A 19,306-nucleotide genomic window follows, 5' to 3' on the forward strand; every position below is an offset into this window, starting at 1 on the left:
TAAAACAAATAATAAAATTCGGTGTCAAAAAAGCGTTTTTAAGCCCATTGCTTCAAACGCTCTAGACAAATTGCATTTATTTTGCTTAAAACAAATGACTTATTTTAAAATTGCGATACAAAGTTAAGTCCAGAAATGATCCAATAAGTAGAACACGTGAGTCTTAAGCAAATATTGTGGATTCAAATCGAGGCAAGCAACATAATGTTAAATACTCGGGGGTGAAGCAAACATGGTGAGTAAAGCATGTCTTGTACCAAATGTAGTTTGGAATAAACACCAAACCTTATCTTTGAGAGATGAGAAGGCTTAAATCTAGCTGTGATACATTACAGCGTGGTACTTTACTTCATCAGAAATTCACTATAATTGTGACAATAATTTGTGACATGATTATGTTTTTTTTCTATTTGATAAAAACTTAAAACTATTCATTCTCACCTAACACCCTCCCCATCAGCATCATCTTCATCAACTCAGCCGCAGTTCATCACCATACCGCTGTCAATGGCAATGGCAGCTGCATCGGGACCGACTGTCAATGGCTGCCCCAGCGCCTCCAGTGACGACAGCAGCGAACTCCAGGACCTAAGCACCGGGGGCAGAAAGTGAGAAAGTGACTTTATTGTAAAAAGTCGAAATATTTTCGCAAACGCTGTACCAAAAATGTAAAATATGGTCGAAAGCGGTCTTGTCTAGTTAAAGATCTCGGACCCTGAAGAGGCTTGTAAAGCTTAACTCATAAAGGAAAATATTTTTTTTTTTCAAATTGAAAATGATGTCAACATTTTTTCGGAAATCAGTTTCAAATTGGAGTTTCTACAGCAAAATAACTCGTAATTATTCAATATTTTTTAAATCGATTTTATCTTTTCAGATAACAGCAAGAAGACTGGAGATTTCAATAAATTTTAATAACATCACTTTATCCTTTAACTTGTATCTTTAAATCATACCAAAGCTATATATTGGTTGATAACATAGATCATATAATTTTGAAAATTTTGTATACTTTAAGTAATAAATTGTATTTTTTCTTTTTAAATGTATTGGCTCCTTCTTAGTGAAACCATAGACTCATAAGTAATTAATAAAGTCGTTGAGACAAAATGTAACTGAATTCTTATTTAGAGAAGGTATTAACTTTAGATGAATCTATCTTAACGCATTTCTTAGCCTTGCCTTCTTTAGCCAGTTGTAAATTGTATTCAATATATAATAATAATTGGAGATATTATGTAAAATATATATAATTGATTATATTAAGTATTTAGGTAAGGGATTGTTTGTAACGAAAGTAACATAGTATTTTTGTACCAAAAGAATGTTATCCGGGTCAACCATGTATATTCTTTAAGGTATAAAACTGACCAATCAGAGCACAAGATTAACGATGTTTTTATTGGTCATTATAATTTTGTATAATTTTGAAATACTTTAATTTGTTCATTCACAAATGTTCCTTACGTTAATACGGCATTTTATTTATTATATTTTTTTGTTTAGATGTTAATTTCAACAACCTACTTAGTTACCGACTGAATGGAGCTGAAACAAAAGCAACGGAAAAATGCATGTTTTTTCCTTTTAGTTTTAAATACACACTGCAGGATAAATTCAAAGAATTCGTACCGAGTCGTGAAACATAATTGCGACGTTGGACCGTTCGTACTTCGTTTTCTCTGAATTTATCTTCGTATGAAACTATTGCTTATAAGGTATATTAAAATAAATTGCCGTTTTATTTCCTAAGCATTTACTATTCTGATTATATCAAACGCGGATTTGTAATTAGATTAATAAATTAAACATAGCCGCAAATTTTCGTAAGACCTTGCACCATTTTTGGAGATTTCCTCAAACGTTCAGAAATTTTCGAAATCATATTTGGTTTGGTTGGTGAATTGATTGTCTGTTGTTAATTTCTCTTTTCTGACAATTTGTAAGTCTTTTTTGAAATTATTTACATATAAGTAATAATTAATTATCGTGGACAAAAGTAAGGTATTGAACCATTAATTTACTAGTATAACACTTTCATATTTTAAAGCGTCAATATCTATATACAATCGGACACAAATACATATTTTAAATTAACAGTAATCTAACCGATAGGATTCATGTTTAATCATAAATATTGTATTTGTATTTCAAAGAAAATAATATTAAAACATTAAGTTTAATTTTTAAAGCTTATGTAAAATTAATCAAACAAACACGGACGATCTATGTAGTCAAGCGCAGTCTAAGTAGTGCGAGTAGCTTAGGTTACACATGGAAATATTTCTATTGCACAATTAGAAAAACTTCAATATCCGAAAATAGAAACAACTATATTTTATAGCGCAAACCTCTCAGAGAGGCTGGCTTCAGACCGGCAAACTTACATTGCACATACAGTACACACAAAACTTAATCTTATTGTTTATAACGTGCACGTCACATTGTGACACACACCTACGAGACATCTGTGGTTTACAAATTGTACATTATCTGTTTACCTGAACGTTTGTTTTTTGTATCGACTGATACTCGGTGTAATGAGAATGTTGTTTTAAGGTTATAATTAATTAATGTTCCTTTTTTTGTTTCCTATCAATAAATAAAATATTATGAAAGATTTGTTTTTTTTTTTATTATTTCAAAATATTTATGTATGAGACACAATATATATGTTATTTCATATCAATAATGATTAAATCTTATGTTATGGTTATAAAATGCCTATTTGAAATAGCCGCAGACCCCAATAGTGTGAGTTGAAATCAGTCAAAAAATGCTATTGAACATTAGAAGTTCATAATTTTAGTATAAACACTTGCCTCGGAAGCCTGTAAAGACGTAAAGGCCTTGCCGTCCCGTCGAAACATTAGAATTAGAAAATAGCGAGTGTGTAATAGTAATAATAGTCTGTGTGTGTAAGCACACACATGAGAAATATAATGTCTCCTGCGCAGTTGACTTGTCGCACTGCTTAGATAAGGGCGCCCACTTGAGAGGAGCCTATTGGTGGTTATACATCGGTGATTGGTTGATATACATCTCGTAGAATTCCATTAAAATTAGACACATAGAGGTTTTTTCACAATGTTCCTTGACGGTCAAGCACGAGATGAATTATAAATACAAATTAAACACATGAAAATTCAGTTGTGCTGGCTTGGGTTTGAACCTGCACTTGATGCACACGGTCCAACCACTAGGCCACCTCGAATCTCCATTAAGACACGCGGACTTGAAAATAGGCAAGATAATCTCACTATCAACATCATATTAATCTAGTTTTTGTCAGTTTATATTTTAAAGACATTATTTCTTTTATAAAATCATTTAAAAACTTCACCTCAAATTAAAGTACCGTAGTAGTCATGTAATATGGCTTGTCTAATTTGCTTATGTTAATAGGATTAATTTTATAAATTCAATACTAGATGACACTCTAACAATTTCAATCAAGCTACCCTTTTCACGTTTCTTTTTAGTTTATAATGTGAATACTCACAAAATAATGTTGTCGTTGTGTATTTGAGATTAATAAAGGTATAAGTTGAAGTACAGGTTTTTAATTGTGAACTCTAAAACAGTGTATTAAAGTTGTATATCGAACAAGGCCAGAGATTAAACATACCATATACTCGGTTTTAATTATTTATTTTTGCAAATTATTTTTTATATATCTAATTATGTATTACTCAATGAAGATGTGATTTTATAATATGCGTCTTATGTTTGTAATATGAAATAAGTCGATTTAAATATAAAGTATGTTTCGAAGACGAAGACGCCAAAACTACTATTCAATTCCAAGAATAAATAACCCACGAAACGAGTTATTTCATAGACCAACAAAAACTAACAGTTCGGTTTAAAAAAAAGTATGAGTATTTGCCATCAATAATAATTGACAAATAATTATCCAGCTTAAAAAGAACCGTCATATCCCGCCTTTTCTGTATTAATATCAAGAATATACACGCGAATGTGGATATCACATAAATACAATTAAGTATCAATATTGCATGAATCATATTCGACATTTAAACTACATTATATCGGTGTTGTGGAGTGAGCACTAAGTTTCATACAACACTGGTGTATTTATTACCGATATTTGGCTTACTTCAATATGTCAGATTTTTTTAAAGAAGTACGCTGATTGGTCAGTTCTCCACCAATAAGCACGATTGATTGATTGGACAATCAATAACTAGGTAAGTATGGAGTCGCATTTAGTGTGGGAATAAATTATTTTTAATTTATTTCATTTTTTATCACGAAGAATGAATAAGCGTTTATTAAATAACATTATTTTATTTCTTGAATCAACGAATGTTTATTATGAATTCATCGACATGACTAGAGATTGAAATATTGATATAATTACTGATTACTTATAAAATATTTAGATTCGATTAATAATACAAAGATTATTAGCATGCGTTGTATAGAAATAAACTATTATAATACAAAAAATATACAAAATTTAATTTTAAATGTAATTCATATGTACGCACGGACGCTTGTAAACTAAATTATTTAATATAATTAATAATTAATATTCATACATTAATATTCGTTACCTACTCTTTACCTTTCATATTCTGTTAGAGAACAAAAAATTCAAAAAATTGCATATTCCAAATAACCACACACATACGTAAATACAATACATTCACACAAATAAATAACTCGCAGCAAATGATCCATGTATTTACGGTAAAAAACTAAGGTTACCACAGATAAAATATTTCACGTTTCACATGTTTATTGAGTGTGTGAAAGAGATGGGGATACAAACATTTCGCACAAGCGTTTTTATAAAATAGATAATCGTGTATGTACGCGTCGTTATTTTATAAATACGCAAAGCAATGATCGTATTGCGTTCTACAATTAAACTTTTTTTCTATGTATATTAAACTATTATCTGTGAAAATGTTTTTCTTCAACTGTTTATATTTTATTATGTTCATTAACATGTCTACTATAATTAAAATTGTAATAATCTATACGAGTTCTAAAAACAAATAATGTCTAGTTGATAGAATTCTTTGTGATATAATTATATAAGTTCTTGTTAATGGTTTTAATTAGATAAATTGATTAAGCTATAGTACGAGTAATAGAAAAAAACAAATACAATTGTAATACGGGTAGGAAAACTTCTATAGGCAATTGAAGCATATGTTTTTTTCAGTAAAGCTAATACTAATAATAATAATAATAGATTTAAACAGGTCGAAGAAGAGGAAGTTAGGAAGTTTGAAGAAGAGGAAGTTTGAAAGCGGCACTGGTAACTGAGAAGCTATGTGGAAACCGGCTGTCATGGTATGGGCATGTTATGCGGAGGTATGAGGACTATGTTGTGAGGAAGGTCTTGAGCATGGACGTTGATGGATATAGAGGTAGGGGACGACCAAAGAAACGATGGACGGATTGTGTGAAAGATGATATGGCTGGAAAGAATGTTACTTGTGAAGTGACGTCAGACAGAGAAGTATGGAAGAAAAAGACATGTTCAATTCGCTCCTTAGGCAGTGTTCCCTAATCCTCAAATCAGATTTACATCTTATTAGAAATAACAATCTAATTACTTTTCATTGTACCCGTTCTAGGTTTTATTGTATGTCACCTGATGGTAAGTCGTCACCACCAACCATGGACAATGGCGCTATAAGAAATATTAAACATTCCTGACATCACCAATGCGCCACCAACCTTGGGAAGTAAGATGTTATGTCCCATGTGCCTGTAGTTTCACTGGCTCACTAACCCTTCCAACCGGAACACAACAATACTGAGTACTGTTGTTTGGCGATAGAATATTTGATGAGTGGGTGGTACCTACCCAGACATGCTTGCGCAAAGCCCTACCACCAAATATTTTGTATAGAGAAGAAATCTAAATTTTCATAAAATATTAATATATATAACTCTACGCATATTTGAAAACATTCTATACGTACAAGTAAACATATATATATACTTATCTATATTATTATAGCATTCCATGATATATTGTAGTAGGGATGCTGTTCACAATAATTTTAAAGAACCCGTGTCTCATTGAAATTCCTCTAACAACCGGACCATATCGTTTAGAAAGACAAATAATCCACAGGAAATATCCCATCGCTCTCGACCCTTGTCGACAACGAAACAAACGACGATAATTCATCCCCGCCAAGAGGAGACGAAAAACATCAATAAATGACAAATATAATGAAAGCCAACAGACAAATTTTAACGAAATGCTCTTTGAATTTCAATATGTATTCAACGTTACGTTTACTTAGACACAAAAATAAAACGAATTTATTAAGGAGGAGTCATATATTAACATGTAAAAAAGTTTTCATTAACAATATATTTTACAGTTATCAGAAACTTAGTAGGTATGTGAAAATTTTCAGCTTCTTTCTTTTCTTTTTTTTGGGGACAAGTTCAAAATTCAACTGTCGATCTTGATCTTGATCCACACATACATATATGTAAAATAAAATTAAAGATTATATCAAATACTGTAAATACATCACATTATACTTAAATAAGTATTTAAACTGATATTATTTCAGACATTGGGATAAATTCGCAATGCAACGCAAGTCCATTTAGAGTTTAATTTGTTTCATTCATTTTCACCCTGGCAATACCTTAAATAACATTGTCATCGTACTTTGCTGAAAAGTGATACCAGAGTATTGGTAACTGACCTAATATAATAAAGAAATAAAAAAAAAACGACCATTAACTAATATAAAGTATTCAAATAAAAATACTTATCATATATGAGTAGCGAAGAATTTGCATCGCGTCATTAGTGGATAAATAGTTTTATGCAACATTAGTTAGTTTTACCATAATATGTATGTGTAGGTATGTATCTAAATATGCTTTAATTGCTGGCATTCCTTGAAAGCAGATGTCCTTGAGCCGTGAGTCAGTTAGTTTTGACTTTGTTTCTTAGAAGTGTGACTAGCTGCTGTCTGTGACGGCGTTTGAATAAAATTATTACATTTATATACTTCCTTACAAACTTACTGTATGTAATAAATATTGCGGACAATGAAATTATAAATATACAAGTTTTGCCATAATTACCAGTTGTGATACAAGTTATGATGTAAAATAATTTATGATAAAACTAAAAATATTTATAAAATCTTAAACATTTAGTCTTAACTAGATCTACCGGAAGACATTTGCGCGGTTACCTTGGAGATAGAAAAACAATACACTCTGCTGCAGCAGAGTGTAGTGTTTTCTAGATTCTAGATTTTTCATTTCGTTTCTAGATTTTTCATGTTATTAATTTTTTCACCTCGTGGAATTTAAGAAAAAAACGTACAATGATGAAATTACTGTCAGTTGGTGAATAAACAATTTGATCTTCCGCTATAGACATAAAAAAACCTTTAATAGTAGGAAAACACATTTTCAATTCATAACATACAGACTCAAGAAAATTGACACAAGTCCCAATATATAATGTTTAAAGTGTGCATCACATATATAAATCTAAAAGCTTGTGTTAGCTCGCGCTCTATAGATGTATACTTAACCTGATTGATTTTGATACTTGTACGTAGGTTTCTGTCATACTAATTTCAACATAAATTAGTTGACTCGAATAGTATCGGAAAATTATTTACATAAGAAATCAAAGATGCATTTCCTCGCATACTTATTACTAGCTTATAATATGACCATTTAGAAGTGCTCGAACGGGATTAATCAATGATGAGAGTCAATGCTGAAAAAAATACGCCGTAAACTGTTTTCTTAATTTAAACCTAAGTTTCAATACACTACTTATGTATTTGCTTTTAAAACAATATACTTAAAACTTATAACAGATGATGTAGATCGTTTCAAAAGAGGTTTTTGTAATATTAGGTATATACATACCTAATATCATAATACATGTAACTGCTTTAAACATAGTGACGTAACAAGCGTAAAATTCATGTTCCTATTAATATTTATTCACATAATATATTATATATATATATTTTTTTTTAATGAAAAAATGAGACGCGCAATTATTTTATGTATATACGTCTAAAGAAGATGAGGTTTAAATATAACACGCATAACTTACGTTTACGTCTACACTTAAAGTACATAAAATATAATTACTAACAGACCGTATTTAGCCCAGATTATTAAATTATCCAAGTACATTTATACGTACTGCAATTCTAAATACGATAGCGCCATACTTACGGTTAACAAAAACTTGCATTTGATTTGAATATACCAAATAAAGTTTGAAGAATTTCAATTTCATAGTTAATTTTTACTTTAGTTAACTGGAATTGCAATTCAGTTGAAATTCTCGCCATCGTTTCTAAGGGATAATTTTTAATCTGTTTTAGTTATGTCTTTTAATTAAAGCAACAGCTAAGAGAAGTGGCCTACTCCACCACGCTGCTCCAATCCGGGTTGGTGGATACACATGTATCAGAATTTCATTAAAATTAGACACTCCAGGTTTTCTCGCGATGTTTTCATTCATCGCCGAGCGCGAGGTGAATTATAAACAGAATTTAGGCACATGGAAACTTAACGGTACTAGTCTGTGTTTGATCCGCAAAATTCCGTTAAGATGCACTCGTTTTAACCACTGCGCTGTCTCGACTCTCAATTCTCTTTTAGTTAAAACAAACAGTACTTATAATAGGAGGAACATTGCTTGTGTTCATATGTTCATTTGTAATCCCGGAGAATTAAAATGCTCTCAGGTTACAATTAGTTATAATATAACTAAGCTATAAAAATATGTCTGGATTAGTGAGAGTTATAACCTATGGCCTTATGTTATGGCCTTCAGGACAAGCCTCCTCCACTTAAGGAAAAGGTTTGAAAGTTATTCCATCATTTCATCCAATTCAGGCAGTCGTTTTCCTTCACCTATCTGTCAAGAGAATCTGTTTAATTGAAAAAAATCTAAAACATTTTTGTCGTTATGGATTTCTCTCACAAGCTATAATATGATCTAACATATATTTACATGCATTGTTAACTATACTTAGGTAACGGTACAATTCGCACAGTTCGGGTTCTGTATAAGACCTTCCTGTCATCCCATATCTCACACGACCTCCATCTCTCGACGTCATTTATAAAACAATACGACACTTCTCTCTAAAAGTTTAATATTGAAATTAAAAATGATTATATTTTTTAAGACGGAAATAATATTATGTTTATTCGAATGTATAAAGAGAATAAATATGTTAATATATAATATGTAAAAATATATAAAGTAAATGAATAATGTCGCATTGCTGGGCGAAAACCTCGCCGATTCAGATTGCCATCCCATCGCACTAAGAGCATGAATAATATAATGTTCATCTAAGATTTTACACAAATTTGTCACGAGAATATCAACATTTAATTACTTACAAACGTCTATTTTTATATTTATCTATTGTAAGATTTTGATCGTGTGAAATTTCAAACATTCATATCGTTTCAAAAATTATTTTGATGTTTTCTACTGACGAATTAGTTTTTATTTTTTATTTTTATAATTTGTTAGTTTGGTATATTGGTCAATTAAACGTAAGTGGTCACCGTGCATACATATTTGCTGCTGTAAGAAATATTAGCGAATCCTTACATTGCCCATGCATTAACCTCGCTAACTAACATGTTATGTAACTTGTGCCAGTAGTTACACTGGCTCATTTTAACCTTCAAACTGTGTCCTAGTTACTATATTGTTTTAGTACGATACGTACTGCTGTATGGTGGTAAAGCCCTAATATAAAGTTATAAATAGTCAACTTGTGAAGCTCATCGTATAGTATTGATTTTTTAGGAATGATTTAATAAATATGATTTTATACATTTTCATCATCTACTTCGACTACCGAACTGTAGATTACTACTATGGGTTAACAAAGAGTTTACTACTATTATGCCTTCAAAATTAAATGAAGCCTGTAATTTCGACCGTACCGTTCAATCTCCATCGTGTCTTCTCCATCGCACGTGCCATTGGCGAAATAATCTGTGAAAAAGACAAAATTACAAAAAAAAGGTTACTACTAAAAATCTTAACAAAAAACTTTATACATTTTACTGGCCAGATTTTCCAATTATAGGTTCAACGACCGCGATTACATTTCAAGGAAACATTTAAATATTTACGTACTAAAATAAATAATAAATTTCAGTGCTATAATAATAATTACAATAAGAAATTTTATTACATTACAAGTATACCGTTTTTCAGGATAATATGATATGGCAATACTATGTTATTGGTTGTTGTCAAATTTAAGTATTTTAAAAAAATATAAATTTTTATATACTTATCAGGTTTTAATAAAACTTAGGATACCCTACATGCATAAATATATATATATGACAAAATTCTGTTAAATATCATTTATATTAAATAGATTATGCTCGCGCAAATTATTAAAATAACATTGCTGCACGTTGACATTAATTTAATATCAACAAATTAGTTTCGTAAAATTAATCTACGTCGAAGTAATTAAATCGCTGCAGATACGAAAATATGTCAAGCTTTTATTAAAAAAAACATTAATCAGTAAATATAACAAATTAACGATAAAAAAAATCATTAAAATCATCATTCTGTCTTTGTAATCGATTTCGTATTTGAAAATTTTCCGTCACAAGAAAAACAGTCATTACATATTCAAAATGGCTTCCAAATAAACATTTTGCGGGCGACCGTTCTATGGGCGCATTATTTCAATAACGCCTGCCATAATTGGTTTCGCACGTCAAATTTTCACGTGGTAGCCATGAATTGCAAAATATAGTGGATGTTATCAATTTTTTTTTAAATTAAATTGACTAAAGCTAACTGTTGGAATACTATATTATCTGTTTCTGTTTCCAAATGCTTTATGCTTCGGGGCCGATATTATCATACCTTATTAATAATTATGCAGGTTGGTAATTATTTTAAAGTTATAATTATATATTTGACCAAGACTTTTGCCACGTATCTAAATATATTTATTGATGCCTCTAAATGTATTAATTAAATAAATGTCATGTACACACAAACAAAACACGAGTTCACATTACACAAAGTAAATATATTTTTTTAATATATTATGTCATTTGCTCGTCATTTGAATCAAAAATACTGAGGGAAAAATATGACTTAATAGCAGGGATATATTCTCCTAAAATAAGTAATACTATGGAACTTATACAAATAATATAAATTACTATGGAGAATATATGACCGAAGCATTATTTAAAAATGTTACATATTAAAAAAGTAAAAGTACTGTCCACATTTATACTGAATATTTTTACATATATCGTAAATTCGATATCGGTTTAACATATTGTAAGGGACATGCTACGCCCGCAGTTAAATTTTCAATTTGATTTGAGATACACATATTATAAACTCCAATGAGTTGTTTTGCTTACAAGAGTCAGTGAGCCAGTGCGTGTTCAATTCATTAAATATCTTAAAACAATTTAATTTGAGCTTGATAATACACCTTTAGACAGTATAATACAAATTACTTTTAATATATATGAAAGTTCAGTATTAAAATTGTAACTTTATGCGACTATTGTTATTTCGTTCATAAGTTACACTTGAACATTCAGTGCTGTTACAAACATAGAAAATGAAGAATTAAAAAAAAACAAACAGAAAAATACAATTTATTTTTATAAAAAACTCATATTTCGATATTTTGTTTGGAATTTTCATTGAAAATTTAATATTTGTTTTAAAATTGTCGTATATGACAAATGATACTTAATAAAGGAATGCACAATTACACGCATTGGAACTTTGATCTCTGAAGTGAGCAACTAATTGCTGCCTGGTACATAAAACAGAAAATACGGGTGATTTTTATTAAGTCATTAATTATATTATTTATTTAGTTGCCTCATTATCCGACTTTATAATATGCAAATATATTGTAGAGCAAACGTTAGAGCTACAAAGATCCGTAGCGACCTCAGATACACACACATATGTGTGTGTGTTTATTACTATCTATTAATATCTTAAAATTTCATATGATTATGAGCATTTATTTTCATCCGATAATATTTAAATATTGTAGAAATAAACAAAGTATATAACGTTTAAATATACAAAGTAAAGTAATCAATTTCGCCGTTGAAAATTTTTCATTGAAAAAAAAAACACGACATTCAATATGGCTACCGAATGAAAAATTTTATACGCTTCTGTTGTATTTTAAAAATATTTACTCTAAAGAACAATATGCTGTTAACTTTAAAAAACGGGATAATATTTTACGACGCTAGAAAACTAATTGTTTTTACGGTTAATGTAATGAAATAATTTCCAAAATATTATCAATAACATTCAAAATTATATAAAAAAAATATTTACGATTAAAAATAATATAAATAATTGATAATAATCGATCAAAAATAATGGTGAAAATTCAATTGAAAAAAAAAACTAAACAAGATTTAATGATTTGTGACAATGTTTGACATTGCATATGTTAAACGAAAATGTATTTTTTTTTAGATCAAATTAATATTGTAGTATATATTCACAGTCGAAATTGGATACGCTGATGGCTATTTTGTACCAGGGTAACCTGAGTCATCCCAAAGGTTATTATACCGCGATTCCTCTTGACACAGCAGCTAAAGTGTAGGCAGATCGCTTTCATTGTTACCAGGTCTACCGATGGAGAGCCCAGGTCTCCCACCCGAAATCTCGCCGGTCTAGAACCCTGATCAGTTCTAACTCCGCGGATTCGGTATAAAAGATACAAAATCAACCAAAGATAAGTATCATATTTTAATACTAAGCTGTATCATATAGGTATGATATCCCGCTGAGTTTCTTTTGCCGGTTCTTCTCAGGTCCGAGGTGCTAAATTCCGAACCGGTGGTAGATTTTTGACAATCAATAAGCAAGTGTAAACACTTCTATATTGAATAAAGATTTTTGATTTGATTTGATTTGATTTATGTACTCTTATTAATAACAAAGCAACTGGAATAAAGCTGTATTTAAAAATAATTTTATTAATTTAAACAAAAGAGGATTTAAAACTTCCGCGCAAATTTTCATCCTCATAACATTTTATTTAACTCTTAAATTAAAGATTGAAATCTATATAATTTATCATTAAGTACATATATAATCCCTGCTCGAATTCTATATAACAATATTACTATTATATTGTATAATTGTCTATTAGTAATTTTTATAGTAAAAACTGGAAAATAAAATGGTCTATCTATTAAATCAACCATACAGATCTCAATACATTTTCTTCTCGTACATTGAGGAGAACGTATAGCGTCACATCATATCCACCCTACTCTATTCAGTATGCCCGCGCACGCGCACCCCTAAAACGTCGCGTCCGCTCCGCATATGGCACTGTTCATTGTGCCTGCCTGAAGGACGATTTTCATTAATAAACACGGATTCCTCGCTGATTCGTCAATTGTTAAGTACTTAGGACCACCGAGCGGCATTCATAAAGTATAATAACTATATGTCAAAAAAAAAAACTTTGAAAAAGGAGGCTTTACTAGCCGAAAAACTATCATACGAGGTATTATATTTTATATAAAGGGTTCTAAACCTCTTATAACAACGCTGTTTGCTTTCGCATTCTACGTCATTAGAAATCAACGATAAGTGGCTTGTACCAGGAAAATTCGCGAAGCAATTCAGATCCTTCAGTTTTATACCTAAAAGGTATAAATATGAAAATGAAATCACTTCATAAGGTAACAGTTTAATGTTTAGTTTTAACATTAAACTTAACTTCGAGGGATTTTGAAAAATCTGTATAAATTAAAAAATCAACTCGGACGCAAATTTACCTATCAAATAAGGGCTTGCGAATATATAATACGTCTATGACGTTATTACTGACGTCAATATAAATATTGACGACTATTGATGATACATTTTGATTCAAATCAATATGAATAAGGATGCCATGTTCTGTGAGTAAATGGTCATCTATTTTCATGTGGCTCATAATAATATCAAAGGTAGATGGTAGGGGAAGCTTCAAATTATTTCTAGTAGACTATTACCAAAGGGATTTAATGATAAGGTTTAGTGCTTAATTACACTGGCTCATTCGCCCTTCAGGAATAATGCAGTGTTCGAATATCATCTCTTGTAATGTTGAAATTCGAACATTTTCTGGGACTGCAAAAGACTTTAGACGTCATAACAATTACTTAACTATTGCGTCTAGTGAACTGTTCCAGTAAGCGTTAAATCTTAAAATTTTCGTCTTAATAGTCTTAATAGTATTCTGCAATCTGTTTTGATTTTTTTCATCCCATATATCTATAAAGATATTCTAACTTCAAACTTTTTCTTGTTTGAGTAGAAACAAGAAAAAAGGGTAAATAAAAAAATAAGTTAATGATAATGCGTTTCAGGCTGCTGGTTTTGAGGTCTTGAGTTTGAATCCAGGAGAGCACCATTCAATGTTATTGAGTGTTTCTGTTAAGAAATTCTCATAGGAAGCGCTGTGATTAGAAGTTACGTAGTCTTACTCCACGTATTAAAAAAAGCACGGAAAGCTGATACAGATGATCTTCCCTCTACGATCGTGTCGAATTGCCAGTAAATGTTAATGAGGTAATATTTATACATACAATAGCTGTGGGTCCACCTGCGCTTAGTACGGCCGCCTTGCGTGAAATCGATTAAGAACACATCATCACCAACAAAATATTATTAATAAAGATAGGACCTTGTAGTAGGTCTTTGTGCACGCCGTTCTGCTTAAGTACCGCCCAATTATATATTCCGCCATATTATATTCCACCGAAAAACAGCAATACTCAGTATTTACAGTTTGAAGGGTGAGTGAGCCAGTGCAACTATAGGTACAAGAGATTGGAGGCACATGCGCGATATATAGATTGGTTTAAATTTCATACGGAGCCAAAGTCTGCCCATTTGGCAGTACGCTTGTCTACGCTGTAAAAAAAATTTTAATAAAAAGAGAAAGCAAATGAACGAAAATGCCAAAGGTTTCTGATAATTTCATTACCATTTCACCTTATATTTGTATAGTATAACATAATTATAAATTTTTCTTTCAATTCTTGATGTTTCTTTGTGTTTCCTGCTTAGTCGTATATTGTATCATGATAATTATTTTTGGTTTCCTTTACAAATACTTCTGCTATAGCATCATTCTAAATACCAATAATAATGATGTTAAAATCGTGAAAGCTTAAATATGCTTCAATTACTGGTAAATACGATAGGGTTACTTCACTTGGTGCTAGGGTTTTGTTTAAGCTCGTCTGAACGCCATAATTAGATGTTCTACTGCCAAACAATAATACTCAATATTATTGTGTTTCAGTTTGAAGGATGAGTAAGCCAGTGTATTTACAGGCACCCGGGACATAACACATTAGTTCCTGAGGTTGAAGGCGCATTATTGGGTTAATATTTCTTACGTCGCAAATTTGTATGGGCAATGTTAAAGCAATATCTGCACATGTTAAAGTGATCGTGTTTTCCTATTGATTGGATAAATTGCAAATACTTGGTATCAATATAGCAACTAAGCCGACGGACGTTTACATACCAAATACAAATTTCAGTACGCTAACTTGTAAAACATAGTTTTAATATTATTTAATTAACTGTTAATTGTGTCGACAAACGCAAAACATAAAATTTATGTTTCTATATTTCGTGGATATTTATATATACATATATATATAACAAAGCTATGATATAATGACAATAAACGATACTCTTAATATTTAAAATATTTTGAATTTATTAGGAATATTCTTATTATTTATTAATAAACGTTAAAACAAACCTTATACATACACATATGTGCATATAAAAAAATGTAAAACGATGAGACGCGTGACGAACGTAGCAAAAGTCTTAGGGTGTTGTTCTCACGTGAAGGGAATATATAAATGTTTATTCTTCAATTAATAAAAAAGTCATTGACCTTCAAAAAGGTTAACAATCATTAATAAAATAATTGTGTCTATTTCCTGTTCCTACGACGTGTGACTTACTTTGTCTGCTTACATTCCGTTATAAGGCGCTGAGATTGCTCTATCAAATTATTTACATAATTAAATCATTATAATAATATTATTACAGTTCTATTATTTCTATAAATTTCTATGAGCAATTGGTTGAGCAATTTTCTTTTTTTAAATTTTGAATTCGTGTTAAATAGGCAGATTGGCAAATGGTTCATCTGATGGTAAGTGATAGACATGGTACTGTAAGAAATGTTAACCATTCCTTACATCGCGAATGCGTCTCCAATCTGGTGAACTAAGATTTTATATCCCTTGTACCTTGCACTGGCTCTATCGCCCTTGAAACCTGGACACAACAATACTAAATTTTGCTGTAGGGTAAATAACGAATGGTTGTACCAACCCTGGCAGGCTTGCACAAAGACCTGCCACCAAGTAAATATAGAATTTATAATAAGACTTATTATTAAGAAATTCGCTTTTCATTAGGATTTAAACAATATTTGTAAATCGGCAAATACTACGCATATTTATTGTAATGTGTCTAGTTGTATGATAAATTACTTTCAATAAAATAAAAATTAAAATTAAAAGAGGAAACTTTTTTGGAAAACCATTCTAAATAAATTAAAATAAAAACAAAAGTTTTATTATTACATTCGTCATTACATTTTTTTTGTTTCCATCAAAAGTACGTGTGCGTAAAGCCGCACGTATTAACTAAATGGTTAATAAATACCAAAGCTGATGTAAAAACATTTGTTTATTTGTTAATAAATGTGATTAAAATGCAGAGTAATTCGAGTGCAACTTCACTTGAATTAATGTGTTTGTTCTGTAGGCCCCTTTATTATAGATGTTCTTTGCAAAATCTGAGGTAATTAAAGGTATAATAGATAATAAATAACAATTCAAGACCTGTTACAAGGGAGCTATAAAAACGAAAAATATGAAACTAAATAATTTATCTAGCAATTATTTTCAATTCATTTTCTTTTTCTCATAAATCTGTCTTATTTATAGACATCTATTTGTTATCATCACGAAGTCGACGCTCGGAGGCGAAAATCAATGCATTTCATGGCTATAGCGTGTGTCAATCACGCAGGTTCGAGACTCACGTAATCAGGGAGCCGATCGCAGCCTTAATAAGGACGGCAGGGAATGAAAAAAGCTAAAATTATGAGATGGCCCGATCGTGTTACGCGTTACAGCAAAAACTGAGCCTCGTACGTCCAGTTGTAAGGATCGACTTGTGGAAATTTCTCATTTATATGTTACGATATTTTATTATCATCAAAAAATATTGAAAACATTACATTCTATTTTGAATTCGAAAACATTAATTCCATTAGAGTTTGCAAGTTTACTTCACTGGTCGATAGATGGCGCCATATTTATACATATAATTACGTTGACAACTCTTTTATTTCATAATAAGTCATAGTTTTTTTAACCCATTTGCTACTTATTTTAATTTACATTATATTTTAATTAGTGAAAATAAATGCATGTGGTTATGTATTGTCCTATATATTCAATGTTTAATAAATAATGAATATCGTGTATTGGTCGTGCCGTATCGTGTAAGTTGGCCTGTCAGTTGTAAGATAGGTAACAGTCTCGAGTCGCAGGCGTACAGGGCGTAGCTCTGTCTCCCCCGATAAATAGTAATTACACACGAGGGGATTTCATAAATACCATTGTGTAATAACTTAAAAAAAATATAATTACAATTGACATAATATTATGTAAGTATGTTTTCATGAGTCGTTGCAATGAAATTTAGATTATTTTTAATTTTATTTACATTCAATAGCCGTTATTATAGTAACAGAAAAATATCGCGTGTTTGATTTAATGAAAACTAAATATAACAATAAATATATTTATTTTGTTATATAAGATATCCAATATCCAAACCATATGTAGTATTTTGTCCAAGCGTATTGTTCTTATAAAAAGGGTACAGAATCCAATGTCCAATAAAGTTACCATAATCGTACCCTAGAGTGAGAAGGGTGAGAGGGTTGGAATAAATACGCGAATAAATTTTCTTAAAAGAAAAATGCGTCTGTGTGAATCGTTCCACGCACGTAGCTTATGATATTCAGAGTACGCACACACCGCAAAAACTTGCCGAGACCATTTTCGCTGCGCGCGCGCACTCCGCCGTTATTACGAGAACTCTTATGTTAATTACAAATATATATACCTGAACCGTCACATACGCAACAAAAACCAATATCCTATACAATTTTAATGCATTCGTAGGAATTTACGGCAGATTCCATCGGGGACAATTTGAAAAAAAAAAAAACATGTGTGGAGTGAAGCGTGCATCGAATTTTGATGTAGTTGTCTAGTGTAATGTATTTTTAGAGTGGGTGGAGTCTACGAACACACCTCTCGTATGTAATTAGTTGTATATAAAACTCGTATATAGTTAAGGAAAAAATATATATATATAACTTTGAATGCCAACTAACGAACGACGAGTGCCCCACGATGCGTTGTATCGTTTATTTATTTTCTCGTGAATACAAAGTAATGGCACTATATCGAATTACGTTGTAAACATTCTTTAAACTTAGGCTAATTAAATGTAATTATTGATAACTATTAACGATCAACTTAAATAAGTATTTCTTCTTTCAATTAGTACTTCCATTGTTCGTTGAATTCAAAATGATGTAATTAAAAAGCAAGACTATGGTCTGTAAATATCCTATTACAAAGCTGTTTCATCTTCTTTGGATGCAGATTTTCATCCGACATATGCAGGTTTCCTCACGATGTTTTCCTTCATTACAAATCACAAGACGAATTATAAACACAATGAACAAACTTTAATTTTAAAATTTACAACCAATTTGTATGAAACCGTCATCCCGGTGTTTTGACTGTTGGGCCAAGTTCGCATATAGCACGAATATTTGATCTGTGAAACTATAACAAACATGGAAATTTAAAAATAACAGCAGATCTGTAACATTTCAGCTAGATTGAAAGAGCTACTTCTAAAATATATATAACAAAATCACTTCCCGCCGTCTGTACGCTAAGATCTTTTAAACTACACAACGGTTTTCATCAATAAACAGAAAGAGGTTTATAAGTGTAATACATGCATATTATAGGAGAGAAAGGACTAGAACTTTGATAATCGGAAAAATCTGTTTTTTTTTTCTTTTTATGCTTGTTTTTTAATAAGTTAATTAGGGTTGTATATAGACTCTTGTGGTACCCAAATTTTTCACTAATCGACAGAGAGATTTAT

General features: G+C 30.7%; 2 protein-coding genes across 3 annotated transcripts in view; one reads left to right on the forward strand and one right to left on the reverse strand.

The window, feature by feature from the left end:
- Nucleotides 1-2,618, forward strand: part of LOC113400839 (serum response factor homolog) — a 224,792-nt gene extending 222,174 nt beyond the window's left edge. Inside the window, exons 6-8 of one of the 2 annotated variants that reach the window (XM_064216255.1) lie at nt 461-608; nt 878-1,973; nt 2,005-2,618. In XM_064216255.1, coding sequence (XP_064072325.1) covers nt 461-608; nt 878-881 — 152 coding nt within the window. In that variant the 3' untranslated portion in view covers nt 882-1,973; nt 2,005-2,618. Of the gene's footprint in view, nt 1-460; nt 609-877; nt 1,974-2,004 lie in introns of those variants that run through there. The other variant, XM_026640509.2, reaches the window with a different exon arrangement.
- LOC113400854 (cytochrome c oxidase assembly factor 5) overlaps nt 1-19,306 on the reverse strand; it is a 390,179-nt gene that overhangs the window by 312,972 nt on the left and 57,901 nt on the right. The window lies entirely within an intron of this gene.

This window comes from Vanessa tameamea, chromosome 11 (assembly GCF_037043105.1).
Source record: "Vanessa tameamea isolate UH-Manoa-2023 chromosome 11, ilVanTame1 primary haplotype, whole genome shotgun sequence".
In the NCBI taxonomy this organism is placed as follows: domain Eukaryota; kingdom Metazoa; phylum Arthropoda; class Insecta; order Lepidoptera; family Nymphalidae; genus Vanessa; species Vanessa tameamea.